Source organism: Hibiscus syriacus, unplaced genomic scaffold (genome assembly GCF_006381635.1).
Source record: "Hibiscus syriacus cultivar Baekdansim isolate YM2019G1 unplaced genomic scaffold, ASM638163v2 tig00112114_pilon, whole genome shotgun sequence".
Classification (NCBI taxonomy): domain Eukaryota; kingdom Viridiplantae; phylum Streptophyta; class Magnoliopsida; order Malvales; family Malvaceae; genus Hibiscus; species Hibiscus syriacus.
This window is the reverse complement of record NW_024063255.1, coordinates 1,518,604-1,531,357: the sequence shown is the minus strand read 5'-3', so window position 1 is coordinate 1,531,357 and position 12,754 is coordinate 1,518,604. Positions and strand designations below refer to the sequence as shown.

General features: G+C 31.6%; 1 protein-coding gene and 3 non-coding genes across 4 annotated transcripts; all 4 read right to left on the bottom strand.

Annotated features, from left to right (window-relative positions):
- Positions 1 to 4,075: 4,075 nt before the first annotated feature.
- TRNAK-CUU lies at positions 4,076 to 4,148 on the bottom strand. The gene has a single exon. It is a non-coding gene; the product is annotated as a tRNA-Lys (tRNA).
- Positions 4,149 to 6,773: 2,625 nt separating this feature from the next.
- Positions 6,774 to 6,846, bottom strand: TRNAK-CUU. Its single transcript has one exon. It is a non-coding gene; the product is annotated as a tRNA-Lys (tRNA).
- Positions 6,847 to 7,259: 413 nt separating this feature from the next.
- Positions 7,260 to 7,332, bottom strand: TRNAK-CUU. The gene has a single exon. It is a non-coding gene; the product is annotated as a tRNA-Lys (tRNA).
- A 1,169-nt stretch (positions 7,333 to 8,501) lies between these two features.
- Positions 8,502 to 9,055, bottom strand: LOC120174578 (major pollen allergen Ole e 10-like). The gene is made up of 2 exons (XM_039181377.1): positions 8,686 to 9,055; positions 8,502 to 8,585 (listed from the first exon to the last, which is right to left on the bottom strand). Exons 1-2 carry the CDS (start codon positions 9,032 to 9,034, stop codon positions 8,560 to 8,562), a joined length of 375 nt encoding a protein of 124 aa, XP_039037308.1. The 5' UTR covers positions 9,035 to 9,055; the 3' UTR covers positions 8,502 to 8,559.
- Positions 9,056 to 12,754: the final 3,699 nt, after the last annotated feature.

The window sequence follows — 12,754 nt, the reverse complement described above, 5'->3', positions numbered from 1 at the left end:
GTGCAACAGCCAGAGCGATATAGGCATTCATCCAACAGGGGAAAAAAAACCAAAAGCATTAGAATTTTACAGGCTCTTTCACTGTGAAGACGATGGCGAGTGTTAGGGAGCAGCAAGCAAACTCGAGCAGGAAAATGAAATAGTCTCCACCATCTAGTTTTAGGGAGCAATACCCTGACTCCAGGAGGGGAAGGAGAGTGTCTCCTGCACCCGATAATAGGGAGGCACCCGATATTAGGGAGCAGATCTCCAGCTCGAGTAGAGCAAGAAATGTTTCTCCTTTTCTGGGTTTTGCGGAGCAGCGGCCACCACTAACAACAGTCACTTTTCAAATGATAAGAGAAAAGAATTGTCAAAGACGAGATCAGAAGAAATCAGAAGGTTTGGTTCGACATTTCGATAACACTGAATTTAGCTATAGTTGGTAGCAACCCAACCAACCAGGTAGCAACCAACTATAGCGAGGTTCAGTGTTATCGAAATGTCGAACCGAACCTCTTGGTTTCTTCCGATCTCTCCTTTGACGATTCTTTTGTTTTATCATACGTAAAGTGATCGCTATCAATGGTGACCATTGCTCCCCAAAAAGGTGAAGGAGACGGATTCCTTGCTTAGCTCGAGCTGGATAGCTACTCCCTAAAATTGGGTGGAGGAGACACTCTCCTACCCCTACTGAAGCTGGCGTGTTGCGTCCTGAAATCGGGTGGAGGTGATACTTTTCTTTTCCTACTCGAGCTAGCTTGTTGCTCTCCAGCACTCGCCATCACCTTCACTGAAAGAGTTTGGAAATGCTAATGCTTATGATTTTTTTTTATTGATGAATCCCTATATCGTTCTGGTTGTTGCACTATAAATAGGCACAAACAAGGACTCATCTAGAAAAGGCACTATAAATAAGCAGAGTAATCTGCTGTTTCCAGAGCAAAAAGTTATGATTATCAAAACGAACATTCACATATTGGTTTGCGATAACTTCATCTGACAATTGCAGGTTGAAAGATCACCACTATCCCAAAGGATTGATCAGTAGCAACGACGTGCGTATCTATGAAGAAGACAATTATACATCTCCAAACCTCACAAAATACAAGCGAAAATTTCACAGGCACATGGATTGATGATGAATGATAACATATTGAAAGATCACTAAAAGATTATTCAACAAAGAAGGCCAAAAGAAATCAGGCAAAGAAGACAACACAGAGGAAGAAGATGAAAGAAGATAAGAAGCAATGCAAACAAATAGATCTTCCAACAACAATGATGGGCGAACAGGCTGTCACGTATTATGTGTAGATATTAGATATTATATCTCGTAAAGCTGTTATTCATACATCTTCATGAGACATGTTCAACTAAAGGCTTGTACTCTTGGCATACAAAGTGCTCAAACCTGGGATATCAAGCGATAACAACAAACCCCTTAATCACTAAGATCGCTTGATTCGTAACCATCAAGAACATATGCTTTGATTACATATAAACAACAATATAAAACAGTATATTAGTTGTTTTTGTTACTTACCCTGTTCCATGATCCTCCATTGTTACTCAGAATGATCTCTTTTGTGACATATAAATTCTGTTTCCACATTTCCTTTAGAATAAAACAGTCCTCGATGGGCACTTTCAATGGTTTATTTGGTTTCGAGGTGCGGATAAAAATAGTGATGTATATTATAAGAATAGAAGATGATCATTAATCAGTTCGACAACCAATACGACCACACGAAAACCATCAAAATACCGAGTATATTAAAGATATGTCCAAGGTTAAAACAGGTAATATAAATTTATCTTCATAACTTCACCCAAGAGTACATATATATGAAATACAGCCCAAGTAAGAGAGTCATCACAGTGACTCTATATGGATGATCAAACTTCTTTTAAATTCTTAGCAAAGTGGTCGCTGTTAGTGGTGATCGTTGCTCCTAAAAACTGAGCAGAGGAGACACATTCCTTGCACAAGTAATTTGTTTATATGGATGTTGAGTTTTAAGGGAGAAATAACATAGCAACCCAAATTTTCGAGTCAGCATACGAGAGTTGATCTAAGGTGGCCTTGGGTCAATATAGGATCTTAATTGGACCCTTGAAGTGTGTTGGGCCTCATTTGGGTTGAGAATTGGGCCCAATTATGCCTAAAAAGGGGATTTCTATGAAAGCTCCAAGGTAGGGGACTAGAATAGTATTAATTACGTTACGGTAATTTTGTCGTTATAGTAATTTGTATAATTTATGTGTATATGTACCCAATTATATAATAAAATTTGATTTATCAAAAAAAAGAAAACTTATGTTGTATGTACATGAATAAAATAGTTTAGGACATTGATAACAAGTTAAAGGAAGGGGAAGAGAAAGCTGGTGTTGTAAGGATTAACAATTTTGATGGACTTAATAGAATAATAATGTAAAATATTGGATTTAAATTGAAATGGACTAATACATCAAGGGTATTGAAGTAAAAATCTTGAAATATTATTAATTTTTAACAAATACTTACCGTATATTTTTAAGGTTAATTACATAAGAGGATTTACTGTATATGGTAAGCCATTTATGGTATATGCACATTCTTTTAAGAAGAAATTAAGTAATCACAAAAATAATTAACCAAATGAGTCTAGTAATGGCTTAGCATTGATTATTTGAGATTTTATTTATCCTCCCCAGAATTCTACGGTTTTCTATTTGGGTCCACTGCTTATCAATTGGTTGGTTTAAAATCTTACCTTTTATATCATTTATTTCCTTATTTGTCCCTATGAATTTTTAAGGAGGATTTTTCCATAGTAACATCCTAAATAATTTTGAGCTTAATTATATTCAAGGGTAAAGTACAAAAATGGCTCCTTGACTATAGGGAGTTGTTTTATGAGTCTCGAGATAATTAAAAGTTACAAAATGATCCTCGACTAAGGGTACTACTTTGTTGAGTCTCTCGACTATTAAAAGTTACAAAATTGTCATCTTACTATTCATATATTCCAAACTCGTCATTTTCATTAAAAAAATGACGGTCGTATGAGCTGAACGTTAACATGTTGATTGTGATATGATAAAAATTAGTCCATTGACTATATAGCGTTGTTTTGTTGAGTCAACAGGTTAACGTCCAACTCAGACGGTCGTTAATTTTTTAACGAAAATTGACGAGTTTGGAACGTATGAATAGTCAAGTGACAAATTTGTAACTTTTAATAGTTGGGGGACTCAACAAAATTATTTTCTACAGTTAAAGGGACCATTTTATAATTTTTAATAGTTAAGAGACTCAACAATACACACTCTATAGTCGGAGGACCATTTGTTTACTTACCCCATACTCTAAAGATTTCTTTTTAATTGGTTGCATTTGGGTTATGTAATTGGACATTGGCCCATATATTGGCTTCTAAATAAAATAATTTTTAGACCTCAATGGATATTTGATCATGAAAGTTCGCAGGCCTTAATGACACAAATTCTCAACAAGATATTTACGAGATAAAAGCCTCAATAGCTCGATAATCTAAAGCCCAAAATGCATCTAGTAGGGCTTTCATGGTCGAAATCGAATCAAATTTCTAATTTCAGATAGAATAATGTCTCCGATAAATTAATATAGATATAATATTTTTTTTGAGCAAGTCAATAGAGAATTTTTAACCATTTACTTTAAAGATTGTTGATAATATAAACCTAATATTTATCTTCGAATAAACTGAAACTTGATGACATCAATTTCAAAATCTACAATTTTCTGACTGAAAGTCTAGACTATAGATAAGAACCCCTAATCAATGTACAATAAATACAATGATATCCATCGTACAAGGTCCCATTGGTATACTTACATTCAACAATGACAAACAAAAAACAAATGACAAAAACAGCATTCTACAAGTATAGATAGCCATTCCAACTTCACATCCACTGATGCAAGTTTTTCCAAGTCCACGAAAAAAGGTAATAAAGTTAAACACTTTAAAACTCAAGTAAAGAAGAAGCAAACTTTAAAACGAAACCAAAACTGTGAAGGATATGCAAAGGAACTGACCAATAAAAGTGATTGAAAAGGCAAAATAGAAACGCCACCGTGGGGCTCGAACCCACGACCACAAGGTTAAGAGCCTTGCGCTCTACCACTGAGCTAGACGGGCTTTGATGACAACAATCGTTGTAACGTTTTTGTAATCATATTCTATTTGATCATTAGATTTTAGTTAATTTTCATATTTAACACATTGATACTTCATGTTTCAATGAAGAACATAGGTTTCCTGGTGCCCTCAAAGAAACTATGAAAGAGTTAATAATCGTCTTTATAAGGCCTTAATGCCTCTGTTCGTGCTTTAGTAGAATTGTATTAAAATGAATTATTTCACTTTGTTTATTTCAACTTATTAACTGCTTTATTTTCATCGTGAAATTGATTTGTCTCATTACAAAATGAATTGAGTATTGTGAGAAATATTCTAAAACATTTCATTTATATTTACATACAATTAAAAGAAAAATGATTATTAATATAATTAAAATTACTTTTTAATATATAATATATATTAACCGATTAATCTAATCTTATTCGAATTTGATTGAAAATGAATATTAGGCATATTATCGCTTTGTTAATATAAATTATTGGTTCGACAATTACAAATTTATTTCTTAGTTTATAGAAAAGAAAAATCATAGATAGACTAAAGTTAGTTATAACTGTAACATCAATTATTTAAATAGATAATTAAAAAAAAAAAATATAATTAACATTTGCAAATAACTTTTACAAACTAAATTGATATACTTTCGAAATTATTTATAACTATAACATCAATTATTTAAAATTTGCAATTGCCATAGCCTGCGTTGAAAACCGAAATAAACAATAATGTCTTTGATTTTTATTTGGAATTTAATATTCATGTTCTTGTTTTAGGAATTTAGTTCTCTACTTTTTAAAATTTTAAAAAAGTCAAATCCAATATTAACAACGTCAAAATCTTTTTATTAAATTCAGTCCATTACAACATCAATTTTTGGTTATATAGATGCTAAGTTAATATTTTTTTATTTCTAAATTCGCATTAGGGAATCTAGTAGAAGAATTTTATCTATGTTAAATTTAAAAGAAGAGGGAAATATATAGAAATTAAACAAGAATACTAAATTTGAAATGTATAATGAGTATAGAAACTTGAAGCATATTTTAACCTTTTTTAATGGGATTGGTTAATACTAAATTATTAATAGTCGGATGAACAATTTTAAATTTTTTACCAACAATAGTGTGATTTATTGAAAAAAATGGATTGTTAAATTTCATTTCTGAACTCTAAAAGATGATTTTTTTTTAAAAAAAAATTCAAATTATGGTTTTGATTCTCCAAATTATATAAAATTGGAGAATAAATTATGGCAAATTAAAGTTTAGAGACCGAATATAAATGTTAAACCAGTATAGGGATTAAAAGCAAAATTTGAGCAAAACAATTTCAGCTTACTTGGGTCTCTGAGGGTGAGTTTAGCTGTGCCAGTAAAATCACAAGCGTTGGAATCGCTTCCTTTAGAACGGTAGTAAGAATGCATGGCGAATGCTGCACGAGTGAAAAGCGGATCGGAGGGTGGGTTACTGCAAATGCCACCCGGCCGAATCGAACCACAATCAATGCCTTGGCCGCATGCCTAATCTAAGGCTTTCTGCATAGCTTTCTGCATAGCAGAGCATCGGAAGCTTGATTAATTGGCACACAAAGCATATCTGCGTTATCGACAGGTTCGGCGCTAACGATATTAGAGGAGATGAGGTGGAAGACGACAGTGGTGAGGAGAAGAAACGAAGCGTTGCTCAATGACTTCATGATAATAGATTATTATGATGGCAAATTGTATTTGATGTTTGATTTTGTCTTGGGTTATAGCGAAATATATAGAGGTGAATAAATCATGAACGATAGTTATGATCAATGTTTTGACACACGGGCTACTCTTAGAATTAGTTGATTCGGTATTAACTCAACGTTATATTTGAATATCATTTTTCGTAGATCTAAATTAAATACAAATTAGATCTGATCTAACACAAATCAAACATAAACCAAATATAATTTATGATTGTGCTCCTATTTTTGTCATTAAATAAAAAATTATCGATTAATTCACTAATATTATACAAATTTATCATTTTAATCGTCCACATCAGACCGGAATTGATGATTTGTCTTATATTTAATTGATATAATGACAATTTTAGCCCTTCATATTTTAAAATTCAATCAATTTAATTTTAATTTAAAATAATTCAACAAATGTAGTCCTTCACATCTATAAATTCTACCAATATAATCCTCAAACACATTATCCTTCCATCGTTTCACCTCAAACAGCCGTAGGATGTTATCTGTGGTCGATCTAGTTCCCATATGACTCCTCAAACTAATGATGTTCTGATGTACTTAAAATTTTTCGACATATTAATATGAACACTTTAAATCGAGATGCACTAACAGTGGAAACAACAACGCAATCGCATTCGTATTCGTAACAGACACCACAACTATTAGTTGCAGTTTCCTGTGCTTGGAAAACAGCATTCTACAAATATAGGTAGTCATTCCAATTTCACATCCACTTGATGAAAACAAAATTTAGTCCAGGAATGTAGTACTAAAGTTAAACACTATAAAACTCAAGTAAAGAAGACCCAAACTTTAAAACAAAACCAAAACTGTGAAGGATGTGCAAAGGAACTGACCAATAAATGTGAATGAAAATGGCAAAAAGGGAAACGCCCACCGTGGGGCTCGAACCCACGACCACAAGGTTAAGAGCCTTGCGCTCTACCGACTGAGCTAGACGGGATTTGATGGAAACAATCGTTGTAACGTTTACTAATATAATTTATCAAACAAATGATGATTAGGATGTATTTAAAATCTGTCTTCATAATTTTTCGACATATTTATATGAACACTTTAAACCGAGATGCACTAAGAGTGGAAACAACAACAACGCAATCGCATTCGTAACAGACACCACAACTATTAGTTGCAGTTTCCTGTGCTTGGAAAACAGCATTCTACAATATATAGGTAGTCATTCCAACTTCACATCCACTTGATGCAAAACAAAATTTAGTCCAGGAATGAAGTACTAAAGTTAAACACTATAAAACTCAAGTACAGAAGACCCAATCTTTAAAACAAAACCAAAACTGTGAAGGATATGCAAAGGAACTGACCAATAAATGTGAATGAAAATGGCAAAGAGAGAAACGCCCACCGTGGGGCTCGAACCCACGACCACAAGGTTAAGAGCCTTGCGCTCTACCGACTGAGCTAGACGGGCTTTAATGGAAACAATCGTTGTAACATTTTTGTAATCATATTCTAATTTGATCATTAGATTTTAGTTTAATTTTTATATTTAATCCTGGTGAGAAAATCTTATGTTGATACTTCAAGTTTAAAATGAAGAACATAGGTTTTCTGGTGCCCTCCAGGAAAACATGAAGTGATTTGATGATCCTCTTTTAAGCCCCTTAATGTATGCTCCGTTTGTGCTTTAGTAGGGTAGCATTTGATGGAGTGCTTAAATATTAAGTGCTGAAAATTATTTATTATTTAAATAAGATACATTATCAACGTCATTAGTAATTTAACGTCAGATGATTAATAATTTCGTACGGACGTTAGTATTTTAGTAAAAAAAAACTTATTTTTCATGATCAAATAAAAAACACAATCATAGTTGAGTGATCAGTAGGATAGTTCATCCTAAATTTTGATAAAATCACTCTAGAACATTTACACTCTCTATAAAATTATAAATATAAAATATACTTAATAAATAATTTAATCTTCAATATTTACATATTTTATTAATTTTACAATTTTCGTGACTAAATTAATTTTAAGAAAAGAATGAACAAAAAATGATGAAAAAAATATTTTGTGTAACGATTTCATAGTAGTTGAAAAGAGTTGTGATGATGTAAAAATGTATGTTGAAAAGATGTAATTGATTCTATTATTGATTTTGATTGTTATTCTAGCATTGGTGAAAAATTAGATAATCATGACAAATCACCCTATGTAAACAAGAAGAAAGTGATAGTAACAACGAAAATTTGAAAAGAGATCAGTATTGTTTTTGAAAAATGACTTTTGAAAGGAACGTAGAAACGAACTTTTAAAAGTGTTTTTTTAAAAATATAATTTAAAATAACTTCGATGAGAAAAAAGATGTGTAAGAGAGGGGAAAAAGACGAGAACAAGAACAAAAGAGAATTACAACATTATAAAAAATCATAAACTAAATTTCTCTTTGTTATTATAAATTATAGGTTCGAGCACAATTACAACATTTATTTCTCGGCTCATAGAAAAAAATCATAAACTATAGTAGAGTTCTAACTGTAACATCGATTATTTTGAAAGATGTTTTTTTAATAAAATTAAAAATTAATATGTGGAAGTGACTTATATGAACTAAATCACTCCACTTTTGGAATTGTTCATAGCAAAGCATACTCTTGAGCCATAGGTCATAACTGATCTTCCCTGATCCAATTCTTCAAACATATTTGCAATTTCCATAGCCTGCATAGATAATTGCAAATTAAAGTTTAGAGACTGAATAACAAATTTAAAAATAGTATAGTGACTAAAATAAAAATTTGACCAAACAAATTCAGCTTACTTGGATCCTCGGTGATGAGAGTTGCAGTGCCACTGAAATCACAAGCGCCAGGAAGGCCTCCTTTAGACCGGTAGTAAGAATTCATGGCGAATGATGCACGAGACCTGATGGTGGGTGGGTTACCGCAAATGGCACCCGGCTGAATCGGACTGCAATCAATGCCTTGGCTGCATGCCCAATCCAAGGCTTTCAGTAAATCAGCATCGGAAGCTTGATTGGTCGGCACACAAAACATCTTTTTATTAGGGTCAGAGTCGCTGCCATTGGCTTCAGTGACCTGAGCCAAGGAAATGAGGTGGAAGACGATGGTGGCGAGGCGAAGAAAAGAAACGCTGCTCAATGACTTCATGATACTAATTATTATGATTGTAAATTGTATTTGATGTTTGATTTTGTTTTGGGCTTATGCGTGGTATATATAGAGATGAATAAATCATGTATCGTAATTTATGATTAACTTTTTGACATATGGACTACTCTCAGAATTAGTAGGATTCAATGTGTGGTAGCCCAGAATTAGTAGGATGCAATGTGTGGACCATAGAAAGAGTCAGAATGACCTTTGTAATTTCTACTAAGAAAGAGAGATTGTGATATATGTTAAAAAACATTATCAATTATATACAGATTTTGGTTTATTGTATAGCATCGAAGATAAACTACGGTTCATTACATTTATAAAATTTGGGTAAAGTACACAAATGGTTCCCCGACTATAGTATATTGTTCTGTTGAGTATCTAACTATTAAAAGTTACAAATTGTCCTTCATTATAGAATGCTTTTGTTGAGTCTCTCAACTATTAAAAGTTACAAAATGATCATCAAACTATTTATTATGCTTCAAACTCGTCCAATTATTCATTAGTTGACAACGATCAACTCATATTATTAACGTTGATTTTCACATATGTTAATTGTTGACATGTTACATTCATGCCACTAAAATGATGACTTGATATGGCGACATCATCAAGTGATGACATGACATATCACATCACTAAGATCATGATGTCACATTTGTCATGTCACTAAATTGATGACATATTGTGTCTACATTATTCAAAGTGATGCCATGTCATGTAACACACACCCAAAGTGATGATGTGTCATGTGCCACGTCACTCATTAAGCACACGTGGAAATACCGTGTCAACAACATGACTGGATGCTAGTCACTAACAATTAATTTCTATCCAAAAGGGCTATTTTGATAATAAAAATTAAATGTTGAGGCTAAATACTACAAAAAAAAAGAATATATGTCAAAATGACAATTTAGACAAATATTGGGACTAATTTATTTTATTGCCCTTTATATTAGGATTTTGAAGAATATATAAGTTTGAATTAGTGAGTGTAGTCTTAATCAAATCTATAAGTGGTTATGTTATTTGATTTCAATATGTATATGCAAAATTTTAAGTAACTTGATGAATTATGTGTTTCAACTCAATTCGAGCATTTGATTATTATCTGATTTGCTAAGGTATATTCTTGCATGTTTCCGAAGTTTGAGACACAAACTTTCTATTGAATGATATGTGAATCTAAGAATCTTCTATAGGTATTATGAAATTTAAGTATATGGTCATAACTGTCAAAAACTTTGATAAGATAATTGATAATTAATGGTGCAAATAGCACATTTCAATAATTGACACTTTTCAATAATTGACACTATGTTATATGAGTCTTTGGTTGTTAGTTTGTATGATATTAGGGATTGATCGAGGGAATACGAGGAGGCAATCGCCTTTGAAATTTTTAAATTCCTTTATATTTTAAAATTTTAAATTCCTTTATATTTTAAATTTTTATGATTTTTATTTTTTTTAGACAAAAGTTACTTATCAATAATGAGTAACGAGTAGACCAATTCAAATTGTATGTAAATTTTTCGTTAAAACTCCTTAATTTTAAATAGAATAAAAGAGTACATACAATTCAGACAACCCAAAACTTACAACAAAATACAAACCTACTATCCAAATTCCAATCAGAATAAACCGGGACCAAGCTTCAACACTAGCAGCAGCAGCCACAACAAATCCCACAGATCAAACAGACAACAATACACCTCTATACCATCAAACACACCTCAAACAACATCAGAAAAGAAACGACAAAATAAACCTGCTACTCTCCAAAAAAAGCAAGGATAAAACCAGAAACTCTAACCCCACCAAAACAGACGGCTACACCACGGCAACAATACATTACAGCCAGTGGCGAATCCAAAAATTTAAAAATAGAGGTCCAAAATTTTAATTTTCTTTTCTTAAAATTAATAGGTATGCAAAAATTGTAATTTTTTTCTTTTTTCCTTAGTACATTAAGCTAAATTTAACTATTTTTTCAAAATAATGGGATGCATTTAGCCCCTATGAGGCTTAGTGCATCCGCCACTTATTACAGCAGAGTAAAACACGAAACAATACATACCAGCAAAAAAACATGACTTCGTGATACTAATTATTATGATTGTAAATTGTATTTGATGTTTGAATTTGTTTTGGGTTTATGCGTGGTATATATAGAGATGAATAAATCATGTATCGTAATTTATGATTAACGTTTTGACGTATGGGCTACTCTCAGAATTAGTAGGATGCAATGTGTGGTAGCCCAGAATTAGTAGGGCAACAATTACGGTGTGTTCACAATTTGGGGGTTTCTTGCGATGGAAGTTCTGCATTTCTGGTTGGGAGTTTTCTATGATGGAAGTTGAACAAAAAAGAACGGGAATTATACTCAAGTTGTGATTTGCGAAGGAAGATGAAATCGACGACGTGAAGTAGACGCACGTCCTCAAAAACATTAATAAATTATTTCAAATTATTATTAAATTATCCAATTAAAATAGTAAAAATTATTGAATTATAATCAATTTGATAGAATGTGTAAGTTTTGAGGACTAAAATTTTTATTATTATATCATGTCACATCATCATTTCTATTAAGTCAACAACCAAAATTAATGGCATATGACCAATACATAAACAAAATGTAACGTTAAGTATATTTTTTATAAAAAAAATTGAGTGGTCAAAACAGAAATGCGAGAATAAGTGAGGTGATCAAATAGATAGTTTACACTAATATATGTATATATGTATTTGTAAGATGCTAGTTTTAATAAAAAGATAGAAATATTCATAATTGCAATAAAGATTTACAACTACAAACTAAACATATAATTAGGACATTTCATATAATAAAGAAAACAAGAAACTAGTAATTTAATATCACACAAGAACCATATAAAAAAAGGTTAAAAAACATAACCAAAAAGTAGATATGAATAAATATGACTGCAACGACAACTAAACCACAAAAGGTGATCAAGATACTAAAAGACCACTAATAAATCGTAAATTAGAGTCGATCCGCACATCAAAACTATCCACGGACACAAATCGTGTATCCAAATTCAATCAGATGGTTCAAAGTATGGAAGATCAACATGATAACAAATAAGTGTGATCTTGATCAGTCCTGAGTCGTGACGATATCAAATCCAACTATGAGAAAAAAAATAAACGAAAACTATGGTCAAACGACTAAATACATAAAAGAAAAAACAAAGATGTTATATAAGAGAATAAAATAGAAACAAAAAATACCGACGACTACGATCAACACCAAAGTTAGTATTGCCGTCTATTAACCAAAGATGAAGAAAGAGATAAGCTGTGTTTAGGATTTTTTAATGTTTATATATAATTAATTATTAATAATGAATATACAATATAATTTTGACTTCTCATATTACTCTAATTGCATAGTTACTTACTTACACGTTATTATAATATTTTTTGAGATAAATAATTACATTAGGTAATATAGCATATATATGTTATTATATTTGAATCGTAAATGATATTCAAATAAAATTCTTTCAACAATGACAATTTTAAAATTCAAAAATGCACGAATTGTTTAAATAATATTAAAATATTTTTTACTCTACAATTCAACCATGAAAACATAAATTAAAATTTTATTTCAAAAGACGTTGCCATTTCATCAAAGAATACACAGCATTACATTACATGGTCTGTATCTTT

Bases quoted from the DNA above. Each gene is read 5' to 3' on its own strand.
- LOC120174578 (XM_039181377.1), bottom strand. From the start codon at position 9,034: ATGAAGTCATTGAGCAGCGTTTCTTTTCTTCGCCTCGCCACCATCGTC. The intron at 8,586-8,685 runs GTAAGCTGAATT...TTATCTATGCAG, and splicing joins TCTCATCACCGAGGATCCAA to GCTATGGAAATTGCAAATAT.